Source organism: Notolepis coatsorum, assembly GCF_963971535.1.
Source record: "Notolepis coatsorum genome assembly, chromosome: 4".
NCBI classification, from domain to species: Eukaryota; Metazoa; Chordata; class Actinopteri; order Aulopiformes; family Paralepididae; genus Notolepis; species Notolepis coatsorum.
Genome location: NC_140168.1, coordinates 8,599,013 through 8,619,348, shown reverse-complemented (window position 1 = coordinate 8,619,348; position 20,336 = coordinate 8,599,013). Strand labels below are relative to the sequence as shown.

Below are 20,336 nucleotides of genomic sequence, written 5' to 3'. Positions count from 1 at the left end.
GGCTAACGTTAGCTGCTATCCACGGTATCTATTAGGATTATGCTAAGCTAACTAGCGTTAGCTGCTGCTAACCCTGGACACCAGTCAAAGCGGACTCCACAACACTAGTTCCATTCGGGAGGAAAGGGGGTGAGTTATATTGACAACGCTTGACAACAGAAGTTTAAACATAACTTCATATTTATTGGTTATTCGTTTCTGTTACTGTATATCATCCACTTTCCATCTCCGTCTGTTAAACGCTTCCTGTTTACATTCGAGTGTGACGTCATCACCTACGGCAGCTTAGACGATCAAAACGCGAAACTAGAACAAAACCCGGGGGGGGGGGGGGGGCTGGCTCTCTCATTCGTTCTCGCCCCCTCTCTCTCTCTCTCTCTCTCTCTCTCTCGCTCTGATTGATTGAAAACTTTATTAACAGATTGCAGAATGGGTACAATACAGTACAGCTCTCTCTACATTCAATTATTTAAAGTAGCCAAACGTTACAGACAGTATAAATACTAACTGGATAGTTGATGATATAAACATTTAATTTCATTATCTGAAATATTCTAAAATCATTAAGTCTGCTATAAGCCATTATCCCTTTGTGTGTGTGATTATTATTTTCTCACAGTAGTGTGTGTATATATATATATATATATATATATGCGTGTGTGTGTGTTTGGCTAAAGTGGATAGAAAACACAGTACTGTGCAAAAAAAAGGCACCCAAAAGTTTTTATATAAATGGTCTTAGATGTAAATACATTTTTTATTAGTGTGTCAGTAGACTACTCTTAGTACATTCATTAAATTATTTTTTAAAGCATCTTCATGGTTTAATAATGCAAACATATGTTGCAGGGACTTATTATAATCATCATATTGGCGTGACTGTATGCATCAAAGGGTTAAATCAAGCATTTTTAAGTGCTTTAGAGGAAATGTCAAAATATTGCGATATATATATTGTGTATCGTGATATGGCCAAAAAATATCGCGATATCATTTAGAGGCCATATCGCCCAGCCCTACTATAATGGTAAAATAGTTATTAAAAAATTTGCCCCTAAAAAATATTCTTTGCCCCTAAATTTCTCATTTAGGGGCAAGTGTGCCCCTAGTGAAAAAGCTTAGCGTACAGCCCTGCCCCTGGCTAAATGTGACATCACTCAGTAATATGAGTATTCAAATAAAATAAATTAAGTAAATGTGTACAAATGTATTATTATTTAGTGAGAGGGTTAACCTTCTGTAGTGTGCTAGTGAAAGGGTCAACCTTGTGTAGTGTGCTAGTGAAAGGGTTAACCCTTTGTCGTGTGGCAGTGAAAGGGTTATCCTTCTGTAGTGTCGCAGTGAAAGGGTTAACCATTTGGTAGAGTGGTATTACACGCTAACTTTGACGGCCCTACAAAAAGGTAAAGAAAGTAAGTAAACGAAGCGCAATAACAAGCGGGGCGTCTTTTGACTCGAGGTTGTTGTTTGACCTCATTGCAGATTACACCTTTAACAAAGTCATGGCTTGGGGTGCAGGTGGCGCACGGAGATTACGTTCGTCACCAACACCGGGAGACACTAGGATTCGCCTGTTCGAATCCAGCTCCCGGCGTTGCTATCAGCTTGGCTGTCCTCTCACGCTGATACAATTGGCTGTATCAGGGGGTGGGAAAGCTGAAGGGTGGGTCCTGGGCATTGTGGACAGCGACCCCTACAGTTCGGTCGGGGCGCCTGCTCAGCGAGGGTTGGATCTGAGGAGAGATAGTGTGGCCTCCCACACGCTACACTCTCCCCGGTGAGAACCTGCGCGGCCAGGTTGGCCTGCCCCAGGCTGCACATGCGTCGGAGGAAAGCATGTGACAGTCTCCGGTCTCCCGGACCAACAGTAGGGGAAAGTACGCAACAACCAGGAAGGGTGGGATGGGAGAAAAATCGGGAAAAGGGAGGGGAAGAAAGATAATAAAAAAAAAAAAAAAAAAAAAAACATGGCTTGACTAAAATAGTCCACTCATGGACTATTAGGGGGGGGGGGGTAGCCCTGGCCTGCTTTGCACCTACTCTTCCTCCTAAATCCAGCCACTGACCTCCCACTCTTCCTCTTCTCTTCTCCCTCAGGTACTTTTGCCAGCTGTTGGATGGCCTTGAATATTTGCACAGCCAGGGAATAGTTCACAAAGACATTAAACCAGGGAACCTGCTGCTCACCACCGACGGGGCACTCAAGATCTCTGACCTGGGGGTGGCAGAGGTGCGACCTCTCTTCTCTTTCTCTCTTTCATCTCTCTCTCTTCGTGTTTGTCTTTTCTCTTTCGTCTTTTCTCTTTCGTCTTTTCTCTCTCTGTTTTCTGTCTTTTCTCTCATGTCTTTTCTCTCTTTTTTCTCTTGTCTTTTCTCTCTTGTCTTTTCTCTCTTTTTTCTCTTGTCTTTTCTCTCTTGTCTTTTCTCTTTCGTCTTTTCTCTCGTCTTTTCTCTTTCTCTCTTCTGTCTGTCTTTTCTCTCTTGTCTTTTCTCTTTCTCTCTGTCTCCTATTTTCTCTCTATTTTCTCTGTCTGTCTTTTCTCTCCATCTTCTATTTCTCTCTGTCTGTCTTTTCTGTTTCTCTCTCCATCTTCTCTTTCTCTCTCTCTCTCTCTGTCTTTTCTCTCTCCATCTTCTCTTTCTCCTTCTCCGTCTGTCTTTTCTCTTTATCTCTCTCTCTCCCTCTCCCTCCTACACATGTCTCTGTTCTCTCTATCTCTCCTTAGTCCCACTGATACCAGTCGCCTCTCTCTCTCTCTCTTCCCCTCTCTGTGTCTCCTCTCAGGCCCTTCACCCCTTTGCACAGGATGACACGTGTCGTACCAGCCAGGGCTCCCCGGCCTTCCAGCCGCCAGAGATCGCCAACGGCCTGGACACCTTTTCAGGGTTCAAAGTAGACATCTGGTCTGCGGGAGTAACACTGTGAGTGTCCCAGGCCCGCTGATGGTGTGATTAGAACACGTCGTGAAGTAATGGAATGTTTAGGGGCAGGGCTGTACCGAATGCTTCAAAGCTTTGATCATAATGTTGACATTCGAATTCTAAATCAACATTCGAATTCTTTATAAAAAGAAAAAAATATATGGGCGGCTACGTGGCGTAGTGGGCAAGGCGCTCGCCACGAATGCAGAGACGCTGGGCTCGCCTGTTCGAGCCCAGCGTCTCCGCATTGCTTTCAGTTTAGCTGGTCGTTCGTACTAATACACATTGGCCGTATTAGGGGGTGGGAAACTGATGGGTGGGGATCGGGCGTTGTGGACAGCGACTCCTACAGGTCGGTTGGTGCGCCTGCGCAGTAGAATCAGGAAGTGTCGGGGGCAGCGTGAGCCTCCCACGCGTTACTCCTCGCCACTGAGAGATCGAGCTGCGCAGGTGAAAAGATGCGACTGCTGTTACCTCAAGTACCGGAGGGGACTTGTGCTATGTATGACTTAGTCCACATTGCAGCCGGCTTGTGGGAGGCAAGAAACAGCGTTCGTGACAGGGGAGGGTTGAATTGGATGATACGAAATTGGGATGGGAGAAAATATAGAAAATGTGAGAAAAAGTGGATAAAAAATAAATAAAAATAAAATTATTTTGTATATAGATCTTTTTTTTATGTGTCTATTCATTCTGTTTAAACCAATGGGGTTTTTCTTCACGGTTGCAGATAAAGATTAGGCTACACTAATATTATACTATTATAGTATATGACTCGTCATAAAAATGTAAATAAAACTTAAACATAAATGATGTAGCCTATCTGCGTCCGCTCGGTGCTCCATCAAGACGTCACCATCACTTTCGTACCAACCGTGCCCTTATTGGATTATTTATGTTGACGAAACTGACGAGTTATATTCATTAAAGAAAGTTGATTTAATAAAAAAAATACTAATTTAATCAGATGAATCACTTTATTCAAATTGAGCATTTAGTTTGAGGATATAAAAAAAAAAAAGTGGATTACCGTACGTCAAAATATGACGACAGACATTGGAAGCTTTGTTCGAATACTTCAATAGAGGCTTCAAATGTTAAAAAAAAATTACATTCGGTACAGCCCTAGTTTAGGGCGATATTAACCCTTTCACTGCCACACTACAGAAGATGAACCCGTTACTAGCACACTACAGACGGGTAACCTTCTGTAGTGTGGTAGTGAACAGGTTAACCCATTTGTCGTGTGGCGGTGAAAGGGTTAACCTTCTGTGTATTGGTCGCAGTGAAAGGGTTAACCGTTTGGTCGTGCGGCAGTGAAATGGTTAAAAGGCCCTGCTTAAAAAAAAGTGTTATCTTTAAAATGGTCTCGTATGCATTGCATTAGATTGTTGACCAGCATCGTTCATTGTTTTTCATTCCCCTTTGCACACTGAAAATTGCTATAGAAGAATCTTTATTTCATCTATAAAATCATCCCTCCGCTGCACAGGCCCATAAAATAGCTCTGCTGTCACACTTTCAGTTTATAATGTCTGATATGTTGTATTGATAACACACAAAAGGGGGGGGGGGGGGGGGGCGGGGGCTACCAATTTGTGTAAAGTTTTGGATCACTGACTGTGCCTTTTCTAATGTCCCCCCCCCCCCCCCCCCCCCCCATCTCAGATACAACATCACGACGAGTCTATATCCGTTTGAGGGCGACAACATCTATAAGCTATTTGAGAACATTGGGAAGGGAGACTACAGTGTTCCAGAGGAGTGTGGTCCTCTCCTGTCGACCCTGCTGAGAGGTCAGTGGGTCTCCCTCCCAGGGCGGGGGGGCGATGTGGCCAAAAATGTTATCACGATAAAAAATTTCATATTGTTCGATATCGATAATTGTCTATATTTTTATTAGTATAAAAAAATGGCAAAGCCATTACTTTTAAGTTGCAGGCAAGAAAGACGAGTCTGTCCACTGTCTCTGGGTTTAAAGCTGCCCTGTTGCAGGTCACGATACAAAAAAGAAATTATTATCGATATTATTTTTATTATCGATTATTTAAAATATATTTTGCGATAATTATGGTTTTATCGCCCAGCCCTACTTGCTCCAGCGCGTCTCGTACCTCCAGCCCAGCGGATACCAGCCTCGGGGGCACGTTTCCCCACTAGGGCTCTGAAGTGCATCATGTTTTCCAACACTGGGTGAAAGATAACCTGTAAGCGGTACGAAACGCAACTCGATAAGAGCGAGAGCTAACACCTGGCTAAATGAGAATAATTCAACTTTTTACTTATTACAGGATATCTGCAGGGTATTCAATTAATAATTAATAATTGAAGGCCTTAAAAGGTATTAACTCATTCAGCACCAGAGGGCGCTGTTTACTGTTACTGTTGAAAGGCCAGCGCTTTAAAAGTATTGGAATACGTGGCGGTGTTTGCAGGGCTAAAACTATATTATATATTATAGCTATGGATATAATAATATTGCCCATTTGACATCACCTATCTATCGTTCAATTTGTGAAAAAGAAATACGTTTTTCATCCATAGATTCCCGTTTTATACCGTGGTGAATATGAGTATAGTTTTAGACTAGAGTAATCCTGTCTAATCCCAGAAAACGACGCTATGCAGCAATACGTGCATTTCACTAAAAACCGTGCAGTTTCTCGCCTGTATACGCTACTATTTCGAAATCAACTCTATATTATTGGTATTATGTTTCATCATGAATCCATGAAAGGGTAGGGTTATGCTTTGATCGTCACCAACGGAATACGTTACACAGTACATTACACACATACGGTCCGATATTGCAATGAAGGAATTATTGGATCAACGCAAGATTTATACCATATAGCCCTTACCTTGACTAGGATGTACCCCAACAAGAATATTCCAATTATCTCATCGCCACCCCATGTATTGATGATCGTGTCGCCATCATAATTCACCAAAGAACATGAATCGGGAGTGTTTGATTCTTATAAATCCATGCGTTATAAGCGCTCGTCATGCCCGACTAGGAAAAGTCCGCCCGGACCTATTTAATCGATGCACACCCCAATACAGAGAGTTTCAAAGGATGTGCAATACAGGCCGCAACCCACCAGGCGGCGGCATTGGACTTTTGCGATCTCAGACCCATTCCCAATAGTGAATCAAAAGAAATAACGACGAAAACCCGACTATACTCGGGTCTGGCGCTGAAAGTTCGGCGAGTTAACCCAACTATCATCGGGTCTGGCGTTGAAAGTGTTAAAAAGTCTTACGTTTTGGGGGGGGTGGGGGGGATGTCCAGCTGTCAGGATATATGAAACGTTTTTATATTCAAGTCGTTGTTTTTTGCGAGGCTACCGGGAGCTTGTATGGAACACGTGAGAATTTAAATTGCCCCCCAGTTCAGTGTCACTGTGTTGTTGTTTTTTGCTATTATGGTCGTGAAATTGGTATTAAATTGATCTCTACTTCAGTTGGTTCATTATAAAAGATACAAACCTGAAAACAAAAGCACTTAAATGTTAAATAAAAGGACCACAGTAATGAGACAGGAGGAACATATTTCTTTGCACTATAATGGTAAAATTGTTATTAAAAAAAAGTGCCCCTAAAAAATATTCCCAGTGAAAAAGCTTAGCGTACAGCCCTGTTAATTATGGCAGTCTTGGAAGTTTTACCCTCATTTGTAATCACAGAGCAGGACGACCCTGATTCCTATCCGCTCTGAGACGAGAGTTGGCTCGCTCTGCTCATTAAGAACAGTAACCAGTCAACGGAAACCCCTCGGCACTTGTTCAGTGGTGTCTTCTGTTTGTGTCCAGTAGGTGGCGCGATGGTATTGAGAATCACTCCTCGACTATCTATCTAAAGCGTCATAGCAGGCATCATTGCACTAGAAATCCCTCCCAACTGCTGACGTAGTCCCCCATTGATCTGGGAGCAGCAGTTGAACGCCCAGCAGTGCTCAGTGTCTCACCGGTAGAAACGGAGCGCTGCTTTCTCGCTCCTAAAAGAATCAAAGAAACGGATGACTTAAGCAGTACAGTCGGCAGAACGCCGTGTAGTGAATCCTCCCTGTAAAATCCCCAAAAGAGTGGCAAGATTATAGGTTTAGGTACATCATATTAAATGTATTTTAGTTTTTTACTAACATAGTCACTTAGTCATCTTGAAAGCATTTCCTCCTTTTTTATTTTTTATTTTTTTTTATCACCTCATTGTTAATTCATACCCCGTTCCGCGCTGCAGATTTATACCCTTTTTTTTTTTTAACAAGTCAGCGTCGTGAATCAAAAACCGGGGAAGGGAGGCATTTCCGAGCGGTAACATTTTGTTTGGCTGCCGGACAGCGTTGATGGAAGGGGGGAGTCCGTATCGCCGCTGCAGTAACCGCTCGTGCCCCACTCGCTGTGTGTGTGTGCGTGTGCGTGTGTGTGTGTGTGTGTGTGTGTGTGTGTGTGTGTGTGATGACGCAGCAGCAGCACCTGCGAGATGGCCGCTCCGTAATCACACGGTCTAAAATAAGCTCGGCGCGCCACAAAGGGTGTCCTTCAGCAGCAGCAGCAGCAGCAACAACAGTATCAGCACTCTGCACGCTGCTCGTCTGCAGCTCCCACCTGCGGGGGGATATAATCACACCGTTAGCTCCTGGACAGGTGCTACATCACTCCTCCTCTCACTCTCATCGGCCCGCCACTCCCCCCCCGTGCTCCGGCCAAACACACTCAACTTTATTTTTGGTCCAAGTAAACACATATGTTAATGTCGACTGTTATATCTCTAGTCGGTGTTTATATACTTACCGTACTCTACTGTACATACTTACCGTACTCTATTATTATCATCTTATTCTTAGGCCTATTTTATTCGTATCCTTAGGCTATTTGTTTTGTTATTCAGGACTTTGTTGTTCGGTCTAAATGTTTACTGTGAGCGATTTGTCGTGTCAAATTTCCCTTGGGATGATTAAAGTATTTCTATTCTATATCTCTAGTTGGTGTGTTTAATTGATTCTATGTATTAATGATGTTGTTTGATGCTCTTAATTTCTTTGATTGGAAAGCACTTTGTGATCCTGTATCTTGAAAGGTGCTCTATATAAATAAAATGTACTTACCGGTACTTACTTAAAAGCTTTTTAAGGCGACGAGCGTCGCTGTTAGTTTGGAGGATGTTTTATTTATTTTTTGAGGCCGCCGTGACGTGTTTCAAGTTTCTTTAATAGTTGTCGTACAGAAGTACAGAATACTTTTATACAAAATGCTTCTTACTGTTACGCTCCAGAGACTGTGCTAGACAAGATAAGTATGAAATAAAATGGTATAGCATGTAAAATAGAAGTAAAAATAGAGGTCACAGTGTTCAGTATAGACGTATGTACAATGTTCGATGCAGACTAGAAGTAACTGAGTTACCATACAATATACAATATACTATGCAATGTACTAATATACAATACGCTATAGTGCAAGGCAGAAATGGGATGAGGTACAATTTAGGTACAATTTACAGTAAGGTGTACGAGTTGTAGTGCAAATCCTTTACCAATAAATATAAAGTGTGTTTAGGTGATCTAAAGTGTGGAGAGTGGCTGCTGCAGTGTGTTGTTTGTTTAAAGTGAGTGGCTATAGAATGGTGTTTATTACATTGTTGTTGATTAGCATTTTCCCCTGAATGCGTCTCGGTCTGTTGACCAGTGAGCGCTGGCAGCCAGCCAGCTTGCGGTAGTAAAGAGACTCCCAGTCCCACAGTAAGAGTCTAGGTGGGTCCGTGCCGCAATGTAGTGGATTGAGTTTCTTCTCCATTTTTTGTATTAATTTTGTATACATGTTTTTTATTGTGTTTTGCAGGAATGCTTGAATATGAACCGGTCAAGAGGTTTTCCATACAGCACATAAGGCAACACAAGTAAGTGATTCATTAACCCCTGAGCTGCTGGGGACTGGCAGCTGCAGGGAATTGCACTCCAGCTTTGAAGTGTTCTTCATGTTCACTTGATTAATTAAAAAAGGCTTAACGCGTTTCAACGTGTTTGTCAAGAGCAGCTCCTTTTTTTAATTAATAATGTGAACATGTTTGTGGTTGTAGTAGATTTCTCGGGAGTTGCAGAATTGGGATTCTTCATCGTGTGAACTATATTTTCGACGGGGGCACCCCTTTCCTAATTAAGCTACTTTGTGGAGCCCACACATCATCATCATCATCCGAGTGATTAGTTTAATGTAGTAGTTTTATACGGTATTAACAACGTCTAGACCAGGGTTGGGATCCGTTCATTTCAGCACAGCAAGCCCCTTGCTGCCCTTTTATTGATCATTCCTACGCAATGTGTCATTATTGCCTCTCGCCAATGTAGTTACTACAGCCCAATACAGACAATTACACGCTCACCGTAAAACGTCAATTTAAAACGGAGTCCCATATAGACCCTTAAAGGAGAGAGACTCTCCCCTTTTATTGGCCGGGTGTGGCTTCAGGTTTTAACAAATAAAGGTCGGTCTCAATTACAAGGGTCTACATTAATTGTTTATCTGGTTGCCATTGACGCTGAGACGCAGTGTAATTTTCAATTTTTTTTTATTATCGTACTTTAATTCAAACGTCACTCACATTTGCTGATTGCCAGAGAGGGAAAAAGTACAACCTGAAATTCACGATGGTTCAAGGGCCAGACTGTGTGTGTGTGTGTGTGGGGGGGGGGGGGCTCATTACAAGCTAAAGTAAACTACACTGCAGGGTCATAATGTCTGGTGGAAATAATTCCAGAGTGGTCCAAACTGACCACGGTAGCGGGGTTTGTTCGTCCATCTCAGACGGTGCGTCAGCAGCAGCAGCGCTATATTTGTCTGACTCGGCAGGGAGTCAGCTGCTGTGTGTGTGGGCAGAGCGCTGTCCAGTGCTGAACCGGTCAGCTGCTGAGTGTGTGTGTGGGCAGAGTGCTGTCCAGTGCTGAACCGGTCAGCTGCTGTGTGTGTGTGTGGGCAGAGCGCTGTCCAGTGCTGAACCGGTCAGCTGCTGAGTGTGTGTGTGTGGGCAGAGCGCTGTCCAGTGCTGAACCGGTCAGCTGCTGTGTGTGTGGGCAGAGCGCTGTCCAGTGCTGAACCGGTCAGCTGCTGTGTGTGTGTGTGGGCAGAGCGCTGTCCAGTGCTGAACCGGTCAGCTGCTGAGTGTGTGTGTGTGGGCAGAGCGCTGTCCAGTGCTGAACCGGTCAGCTGCTGAGTGTGTGTGTGGGCAGAGCGCTGTCCAGTGCTGAACCGGTCAGCTGCTGTGTGAGTGTGTGTGGGCAGAGCGCTGTCCAGTGCTGAACCGTTCAGCTGCTGAGTGTGTGTGGTCAGAGCGCTGTCCAGTGCTGAACCGTTCAGCTGCTGAGTGTGTGTGGTCAGAGCGCTGTCCAGTGCTGAACCGGTCAGCTGCTGAGTGTGTGTGGGCAGAGCGCTGTCCAGTGCTGAACCGGTCAGCTGCTGAGTGTGTGTGGGCAGAGCGCTGTCCAGTGCAGAACCGGTCCGCTGCTGAGTGTGTGTGGGCAGAGCGCTGTCCAGTGCAGAACCGGTCCGCTGCTGAGTGTGTGTGGGCAGAGCGCTGTCCAGTGCTGAACCGGTCAGCTGCTGTGTGTGTGTGTGGGCAGAGCGCTGTCCAGTGCTGAACCGGTCAGCTGCTGTGTGTGTGTGTGGGCAGAGCGCTGTCCAGTGCTGAACCGGTCAGCTGCTGAGTGTGTGGGCAGAGCGCTGTCCAGTGCTGAACCGGTCAGCTGCTGTGTGTGGGCAGAGCGCTGTCCAGTGCTGAACCGGTCAGCTGCTGAGTGTGTGGGCAGAGCGCTGTCCAGTGCTGAACCGTTCAGCTGCTGAGTGTGTGGGCAGAGCGCTGTCCAGTGCTGAACCGTTCAGCTGCTGAGTGTGTGTGCGCAGAGCGCTGTCCAGTGCTGAACCGGTCAGCTGCTGAGTGTGTGTGCGCAGAGCGCTGTCCAGTGCTGAACCGGTCAGCACCGGACCTGCACTGGCTCCCCATTGCTGCACGAATCCGCTTCAAGGCCCTCGACCTGGCATACCGTGCGGCAAAGGGAACCGCTCCCGCCTACCTCTGGTCAATGGTCTCTAACTACACACCCTCAAGACCCCTACGCTCTGCATCTTCTGGCCGCCTCAGACCTACTCCTATCCAAGCTCCGGGAGGGTCATCAAAGAGAAGTCGCCTATTCTCAGTCCTTGCCCCACAATGGTGGAATGAACTACCCACCCCAGTTAGGACAGCCAAAACCCGTCTAATCTTTCGCCGTGGACTAAAGACGCACTTCTTCAACCATTATCTGAATAAAAAAAATTTAATAAAAAAAAATCTAACCCTAACTAACCTTACTGTCATGCACTTGTCCTAATATACTAACCTACACTGTAGCACTGAACATTGTTACTCAGCTGATAGAGTTGTGGCCTTCCTGATGGTTTGTTGTACAGAACTTGTAAGTCGCTTTGGATAAAAGCGTCAGCTAAATGACTAAATGTAAATGTGTGGGCAGAGCGCTGTCCAGTGCTGAACCGGTCAGCTGCTGAGTGTGTGTGTGTGGGCAGAGCGCTGTCCAGTGCTGAACCGGTCAGCTGCTGACTGTGTGTGTGTGGGCAGAGCGCTGTCCAGTGCTGAACCGGTCAGCTGCTGAGTGTGTGTGTGGGCAGAGCGCTGTCCAGTGCTGAACCGGAAAGCGAGAGGCAACTGGAAACAAAGTTTAATTTCTCTCTACATTCACTAGAGTTGTCTCTCGGAGCAATATCAAATGAATGATTCATCATTTATATGTTATATGATTTTATACAAGTGATATTCATAATAAACAATTCGATAGTATTTCCCATCTTTGCTGAGCAAGGGTTTTGTGCGGAAGGAATTAAATGCCGGTCCCATGTAGACGCCTGTCCTAAATATAGGCCGGTTGAGTTCAGTGATTTTATTTATTTTTTTAACTTTGACCAGTCAGCTGGTTCTTTCCGCGTTTATCGCTTTTTCTGGTCAAGTATGACCGACAGAAACAGGTTGAATGGGGGTATAGTTGGGGGGAAAGACACTCTGAGAAAGTACGGCTTGTCCGGGAGTCTAACTCGCTACCCCAGATCCGTGACGCGCACGGTTGTCCCCGACGCCGAAATAGCGTTCGAGGTACGCGGTGAGCTACTGGAGCTCCCCGAGTTCAGTGATTTTTAAGCAGATAAACACCTTGGTTGGGCTGTTAATTGAAGTTTTATGGTAACTTTCCTCAGGCCAGATTCTGAAGCTGTGTCAGTGCAGGGCTCCGTGAACAGAGGTGGGGGGTAGCGAGAGAGACGGAGTTACGACAGAAGCGGAGGTGAATAATAATAATACAACTTTATTTGTAGCAACTTTCATACAGAAACTGCAGCTCAAAGTGCTTCACAACAGAAAAAAGAGAGGCGTAAAATTAGCACATAAAGTGCAGACATATAAGATCACAGTTTTTCACATTAGGATCTAACATCCCAACAGGCCACCTTGTTTATGGTTTGATTCAGTTTTAAATATAGACAATAATAAAAAAGAGTGATAGAATAGACAAAGTAAAATAGTGCAGTGCAATAAGTAGTAGAATAGAATAGACATGAAATGAGCACAAAGTGCAGACAGTTTTTTTTTTACAGTGCAATAAAATAGTTCTGGATTACTGTTTAACAGTTTTGGTATCTGTTTGGTATCCACAGTTTAAAACCTGACAGTCTTCCCTCCTGTTTGATACCCACTCCGGTGAAGAGAGAAATGAGGAATCTTTGGCTTTATCTTTGACCTATGTCTACTTTTGTGATTTGGCGGAAGGTTCCGAGCAATGTCACTCAAAGGCCAAATTGAAGTAAATTACAAGGAGGCGTGAGAGTAATTAATCCTCATGCTGAAGGACCTCTGTGTTTGCCTCCGATACTGTCTGAATCCAATTAACTCCGGGATGCTAGACATCACGTGAAGAGGCTCGACACGCTCACCCATGTTCCAGAGTTGGTGATGACTTTGTCACGTGGTCTGGCTTCATGACTTCCTCTCCTGTTTTAACCCTTTCACTACCACACTACAGACGGTTAACACTTTCACTACCACACTACAGACGGTTAACCCTTTCACTACCACTGTAACTGAGGGGTACAATTCCCTGACTGTATTAATCAAGTATTGGTATCATTAAACCACTACCGTATTATGTACATTACTGGCCTTACTGTACACAAGTATATGATGAGAACTTCTCCACAATAACACGGTTTCCACACAAATACTTGTTTAGAATATTTATTATCAAAAGGGTATTATTACATTACTTTAATTGCGCTTATAAGGCAAATAGAATGTGCATAGGCAAATCAATAATGAATATTAGTAATTATCTATGGTACTCAGGAGAGATACTGGAGATACTGAAAGGGGGGTACTACCGGTTGTAAGCCAGCAGGGGGAGGCAATGCTCTATACAAAGTCAAGGGTCCACGGAGGCGATATCACCCCTGTGTCAGCGGGGAAAGCAGCAGCTGTAATCCTAGGGTGCGCGCCGCAGATGAAGCCGTGGAGTCTCTGCTCAGACAGAGACGGGCTCGAGTGATGTCCTCACGGGCCTGTGTAGATCCCACAGTAGCAGCGGGGTAGGCGGTTCTCTGCTCCAGCAGCCACAGTCAAAGCAATAATCCTGCCGGAAGGTGGCTCTGCAATCACCGGTGTAGGTATCCTCCGTGGTGCACGGTAGTTCACAGTTGAACTTGACGTTACTATCCTTATTAGCACGCGGCAATAAGTGCTCTATGTAGACACACAATTACCCACTTCACGTGGTCTTTGACTCGTAATGAAGGCTTTTACTAGTAGGGAGCGAACGATACGTTAAACAAACGTAGTAGGATAACACGAGACTCTATCTTGGGGCGATGCGAGCCCTACTCTGCCCACGTTGCGTAGTGGGGAGAGACGTCACTTGGATAACTGGAACTGAACGAGACTGAACGGGACAAGGGACTAAAAGGAATTCTACATTTCTTGCGCCCTATTTATATGCACGGTGAACAAATAGTACCACTCGTATCTCGGCAGCCGTATTCCTACGCGGAACCGGGGCTAGTTGGGACATGTTCGTCGGCACTATTGAACTTGACTCAAGGGGCCTGTCTGCTGGCGCCAGGTTCTTGTCCAATGAGAGAATTAACTATTATGGGCTGTAGTAGACTAAAGGGATATTCAGTGTATATGTACAAAGAATATACAAGGGATATCAAAACGATATACAAATATTATGCAATATATATCAATCAGTAAATACATATATTCGGTTTAATCTGACCCTTTGTAACAACCACACTACAGACGGTTAACACTTTCACTACCACACTACAGACGGTTAACCCTTTCACTACCACACTACAGACGGTTAACCCTTTGTTTCACTAACACACTACAGAAGGTTAACTGTCTGATAGTAAAGGGTTAACCTTCTGTAGTGTGGCAGTGAAAGGGTTAACCTGCTGTTGTGTGGCAGTGAAAGGGTTAACCTGCTGTTGTGTGGCAGTGAAAGGGTTAACCTTCTGTAGTGTGGCAGTGAAAGGGTTAACCAGCTGTTGTGTGGCAGTGAAAGGGTTAACCTGTGTATTGCCGCAGTGAAAGGGTTAACCTTCTGTAGTGTGGCAGTGAAAGGGTTAACCAGCTGTTGTGTGGCAGTGAAAGGGTTAACCTGATGTTGTGTGGCAGTGAAATGGTTAACCTTCTGTGTATTGTTGCAGTGAAAGGGTTAACCTTCTGCAGTGTGGCAGTGAAAGGGTTAACCTGCTGTTGTGTGGCAGTGAAAGGGTTAACCTGCTGTGTATTGTCACAGTGAAAGGGTTAACCTTCTGTAGTGTGGCAGTGAAAGGGTTAACCTGCTGTTGTGTGGCAGTGAAAGGGTTAACCTGCTGTGTATTGTCACAGTGAAAGGGTTAACCTTCTGTAGTGTGGCAGCGAAAGGGTTCATATAAAATTGTATCCCTACTTTCAACCCCCCGCCAGCTGGGTGCGTAAGAAACACCCTCCCTCCGAGCCCCCGGTGCCCATCCCCCCCAGCTCCGACGGCAGGGACCCCTGGCGCAGCATGACGGTGGTGCCCTACCTGGAGGACCTGCACGGCTACACCGAGGAGGACGAGGACGACATGTACGAGGAGGACGAGATCATATACACTCAGGACTTCACGGTGCCAGGTCAGTGCTGCAGAGATCATATACACTCAGGACGTCACGCTGCTGCCAGCTCAGTGCTGCAGAGATCATATACACTCAGGACTTCACGGTGCTGCCAGCTCAGTGCTGCAGAGATCATATACACTCAGGACTTCACGGTGCCAGGTCAGTGCTGCAGAGATCATATACACTCAGGACTTCACGGTGCCAGGTCAGTGCTGCAGAGATCATATACACTCAGGACTTCACGGTGCTGCCAGGTCAGTGCTGCAGAGATCATATACACTCAGGACTTCACGGTGCTGCCAGGTCAGTGCAGAGATCATATACACTCAGGACTTCACGGTGCTGCCATGTCAGTGCTGCAGAGATCATATACACTCAGGACTTCACGGTGCTGCCAGGTCAGTGCAGAGATCATATACACTCAGGACGTTGCTGCCAGGTCAGTGCTCCATCTCTATGGACCTGCATCGTTTTTTTTTGCGTTCGTTTTCGTTGTAGTTCGTTCGTTTTTTTGCGCAATTTTTTTTTGTTCGTTTTTGCGTTCGTTTTAGTTCGTTTTCGTTTTAGTTATTTTTTTTTGCGTTCGTTTTCGTTTTAGTTCGTTCGTTTTCTTTGCGTTAGTTTTCGTTTTAGCTCGCTAGTTTTTTGCGTGGGTTTTTTGCGTTGGTTTTTTGCTTTCGTTCATGTTTTTTTGTTCGTTTTTTGCGTTCGTTTTTGTTTGTTTTTGTTTGTTTTTTTGCGTACATTTTTTTGCATTCTTTTTTTTTCTTTCGTTTTTGTTCGTTCGTTTGTTTGAGTTCGTTTCATTAGTTTTTTTGCGTTCGTTTTTTTCGTTAATTTTTTTGTGTTCGTTTTTGTTTTAGTTCGTTTGTTTTTTTTGCGTAAATTTTTTTGCGTTCGTTTTTTTCGTCTTCGTTTTTTTTGTTAATTTTTTTGTGTTCGTTTTTGTTTTACTTCGTTCGTTTTTTTTGCGTACATTTTTTTGCGTTTGTTTTTTTTCTTTCGTTTGTTTTCGTTTGTTTGTTTGCGTACATTTTTTTGCGTTCGTTTTTTCTCTTTTTTCTTTTTTTTCTTTCGTTTTTTTTGCGTTCGTTTTCGTTTTAGTTCGTTAGGTCCATAGAGATGCAGGTCCATATATCATAGAGATCATATACACTCAGGACTTCACGGTGCTGCCAGGTCAGTGCAGCAGAGATCATATACCTTCTATCCCCCCCTCCCTCTCTCTCCCCTCTTTCTCTGTCTCTCTCTCTCCCCCTCTCTCTCTTTGTCTTCTCCCCCCTCTTTCTCTGTCTCTCTCTCCCCCTCTCTCTCTCTGTCTCTCTCCCCCCTCTTTCTCTCTCTCTCTCCTCTCTCTCTCTGTCTCTCTCTCTCCTCTCTCTCTCTCTCTCTCTCTCTCTTATAATATGTCTGTCTTGCGTCTTCAGGACAAGTGGCCGAGGAGGATTACGACATGGGGGGCGTGGACCGTAGCCGAGGGGGCGTGGCCAAGCCGCCGGTGGTGTGCGTGGTGAACGGGACGGAGGCGGGGGCTCTGAACAGCAAGGCCAAGGCAGAGCGCCGCTCCTCCTCCTCGTCCAACCCCTCCCGCAAGGCGGTGTCCACGGCCAGCAAGATCCGCAAGCTCTCCACCTGCAAGCAGCAATGAAGCCCCGCCCGCAACCCACCTGGTGTGTGTGTGTGTGTGTGTGTGTGTGTCAGGGTTCGCACAAGGTCCTTGAAGTGCTTAAAGTGCTTGATTTTTTTTGACAAAACAAATAGTCAAGGCTTGGAATTCCTTGAAAACAGCCCATTTTTTTAACAAGGTCCTTATTAAAAAGTCCTTGAAATTCAAATCAACCATTCACATTGAAAGTTTTGTTCATCCGTGGTAAACATTTTCTGAATCGAGACGTTACATTTTTTTATTTAAAGTTTTAACTCATTGTCGGAAATTGGTTTTAAGCCATAAATATTGGATCAGATTTTGTCTATAGAGAGAGAGAGCGAGAGAGAGAGAGAGAGAGAGAATATATATATATATATATATCCCCATTAGTCTACACCCATGGGTGAAAGACTATTCTTCCTGGGGTCCGAACACATACCTTAGAACATTACAGTAATAAAAAAAAAAACAATAAAAACATAAGAAGTACATTCTCAATATCTTTAAAATCTCACACAAAAGAAAACACACACAAAGGCTCTAGCCACAAATGCAATACTAACTAAATAAATCAGTAACACAACTGTATTTCAACCATTCATAACAGCATTTTTCAACTTTTTCTTAAAAGTAAATTTGTTGCTGATCATCATTATCGTCACGGGTATACAATCCCAGTTTGCAGCGGCTCTATACATTACGGTTCTCTTAAAGTGCATTTGTTCTTGGTAGAGTAAAATGAAGTGGGGGAGGAAGGGAGGGAGGGAGGGGTGAGGAGTTAGCGCATCAGAGGGGGAGGGGTGAGGAGAACACTTGTCAGACTAGCAGGGGGAGAGGAGCGGGCCGAGGCAGGGAGGGAGGGAGGGGTTGTGGAAGGAGTCGGCAGAGACGTGAGAAGAGCGAGAGAGAGCGAGAGAGAGCGAGAGAGAGCGAGAGAGAGAGAGAGAGAGAGAGAGAGAGAGAGAGAGAGGCGGTGTGTTGACGTGCTATGACTCACCACACCGTCGCTCCCCGTGTTTCTTGTTCGCCAAAACACAGACGCAAACACAAGTCGCTTTCATTCACGGCTGTCAGGTTCTCTACCGGGTTTTTAATGGGAGATCCGTGGACGGCTGTGTTTTTAACAGACCCCCTTGTTCAGGCGTTGAAGGGGGGGGGGGGGGGCTGGGGGTGTTGATGCGCGAGCACAGTGCACGCACACACACACACACACACACATCAGTGAGTTTCTCCTCCCCTCTCTCTCTCTCACGTTAACACCCACAATTTTTCCATTGAATCTCTTCACACACGCACAGACGCCCACTAACACTTGTGCAAATATCACGGTGTGAGGCTGCTCAGGGCATCGCAGTGCAGAGGAGACGCGGCTCTATATTTGTCAGCCGATGACTCACCCTGGAAGAGATGGAGTGGGCTGCATGATATTGTCTCGCTCTATCTCTCCCCCCTCCCTCCCTCTCTCTCTTTCCGTCTCATCTCCCTCTCACGGTGTCGTCGGCCATCGGTTAGTTCCTCAGAAACGTAGGTAGTCTCGACATCGTTCGGTCTTCTTCGGTGACCCGTGTGCATCACCAGCACTTCAGTCCTCTTACTTAATAATGTATAATGAGATGAAGACTGTGATAATGAAGGTCCTCCTCTTTCCTCTCATCCACTTCTCTTTCTATCTCTCATCCCTCTCCCCTGTCTCCCTCTCTTTCCATCGCTCTCTTTCTATCACTCTTCCCTCCCCCCTGTCTCTCTCCATCATCCACTTCTCTTTATATCTCTCTTCCCTCTCCCCTGTCTCCCTCTCTTTCCATCGCTCTCTTTCTATCACTCTTCCCTCTCCCCTGTCTCTCTCCATCATCCACCTCTCTTTCTATCACTTCCCTCTCCCCTGTCTCTCTCCATCATCCACTTCTCTTTATATCTCTCTATTTCTTTCTATCACTTTTTCCTCTCCCCCGTCTCTCTCTTTCCATCTCTTTCTATCACTTCCCTCTCCCCGTCATCCACCTCTCTCTTTCTATCACTCTTCCTTTCCCCCGTCTCTCTCTCTCTGTCATCCACTTCTCTTTATATCTCCCCCGTCTCTCTCTCCATCATCCACCTCTCTTTCTATCACTCTTCCCTCGCCCCCGTCTCTTTCTCTCTTTCCATCTCTTTCTATCACTTCCCTCTCCCCGTCATCCACCTCTCTTTCTATCACTCTTCCCTCTCCCCCGTCTCTTTCTCTCTTTCCATCTCTTTCTATCACTCTTCCCTCTCCCTGTCTCCATCATCCATCTCTCTTTCTATCACTCTTCCCTCTCCCCGTCTCTCTCATCCACCTCTTTCTATCACTCCCCTCTCTCTCTCTCTCTCCTCTCCCTCTCCCTCTCTCTCTCTCTCTCTCTCCTCTCTCTCTCTCTCTCTCTCTCTCTCCCTCTCTCTCTCCCTCTCTCTCTCCCTCTCTCTCTCTCTCTCTCTCTCTCTCTCCCTCTCCCTCTCTCTCTCCCTCTCCTCTCCCTCTCCTCTCTCTCTCCCTCTCCCTCTCTCTCCCTCTCCCCCTCCCCCTCCCCCTCCCCCTCTCTCCCTCTCTCTCTCCCTCTCCTCTCCCTCTCCCTCTCTCCCTCTCTCTCTCTCTCTCTCTCTCTCTCTCTCTCCCTCTCTCTCTCCCTCTCCCTCTCTCTCTCCCCCTCTCTCTCTCCCCCCCCCCCCCTCTCAGGTTGGTCCGTCCCCCCCCTCCTGGTCTCTCCGGAGTCTCCTTGCAGCGTCTTGAGAGGAGCCTGCTGATGTAAAACGCCCCACATATCTCCTGGACCGTTGGCCTGCAAAACTCCTTTTTTCCCCCAAGGATGCCGTACATGTGAGGAGGGAGAAGGAGAGAGAGAGAGAGAGAGAGGGAGAGGAGGAGGAGGAGGAGGAGGAGGAGGAGGAGAGGAAGAAGAGAGAAGAAAGAAGAAAGAGAGAGGGAGTGTGAAATGCCCTTTTGTTTTTTTTTGCTCTTGACACTGATTCACCGGGTGTGACATTTTATTTTCCTGTGCTTCTTCATCCCCAGAGAGGAAGGTCATACACTCTCTCTCTCTCTCTCTCTCCTCCTCCTCTCTCCATCCCTCTCTCCATCCCTCTCTCCCGGCATCACTGCGGAGGGCTAGTGTTGCACCGAACATTAGGAGCGCCCTCAACCATAACCTCGAACCCCCCCTCCTTCTCCTTCTCCTCCTCCTCCTGCTTCTGGTTGTTAGACTACCTTGTTTATTTTACACAACCTAACTGCGACGCACATTGTGATGTGTAAAAAAAAAAACTTAAAAAAAACTTTAAAAAAAAACTAAATAATAAGAATGATGTTGATAACAAAGATATGAATAATTCTATATTTAAAGCTACAGTGGTGATGATGATGATGATGAGTATTATACTAGCGGTGTTGATGAGCCTGCATGCCGTGTGGAGCGTGGGGCGAGAAGGGAAGCGCTGGGTGTTATGGACTGACCGACGGACTGAGGCCTGCTGACGACATCATCCACCGGCGCCCACCCCTTTGGGTTTATTGTTTTTCTTTTTCCCATTTAGGTTTTGTTTTCTTCTTTTTTTGTTTTCTCCCAATGAAT

The 20,336-nt window shown here is 45.7% G+C and overlaps 1 protein-coding gene across 1 annotated transcript in view; it reads left to right on the top strand.

Moving 5' to 3' along the window:
- stk11 (serine/threonine kinase 11) overlaps positions 1-20,330 on the top strand; it is a 46,533-nt gene extending 26,203 nt beyond the window's left edge. The window contains 7 exon segments of the mRNA XM_084313463.1: positions 2,098-2,230; positions 2,786-2,922; positions 4,591-4,718; positions 8,766-8,823; positions 14,929-15,119; positions 16,532-16,774; positions 19,445-20,330. Coding sequence (XP_084169589.1) covers positions 2,098-2,230; positions 2,786-2,922; positions 4,591-4,718; positions 8,766-8,823; positions 14,929-15,119; positions 16,532-16,752 — 868 coding nt within the window. The 3' untranslated portion in view covers positions 16,753-16,774; positions 19,445-20,330.
- The last annotated feature ends 6 nt before the right edge of the window (positions 20,331-20,336 follow it).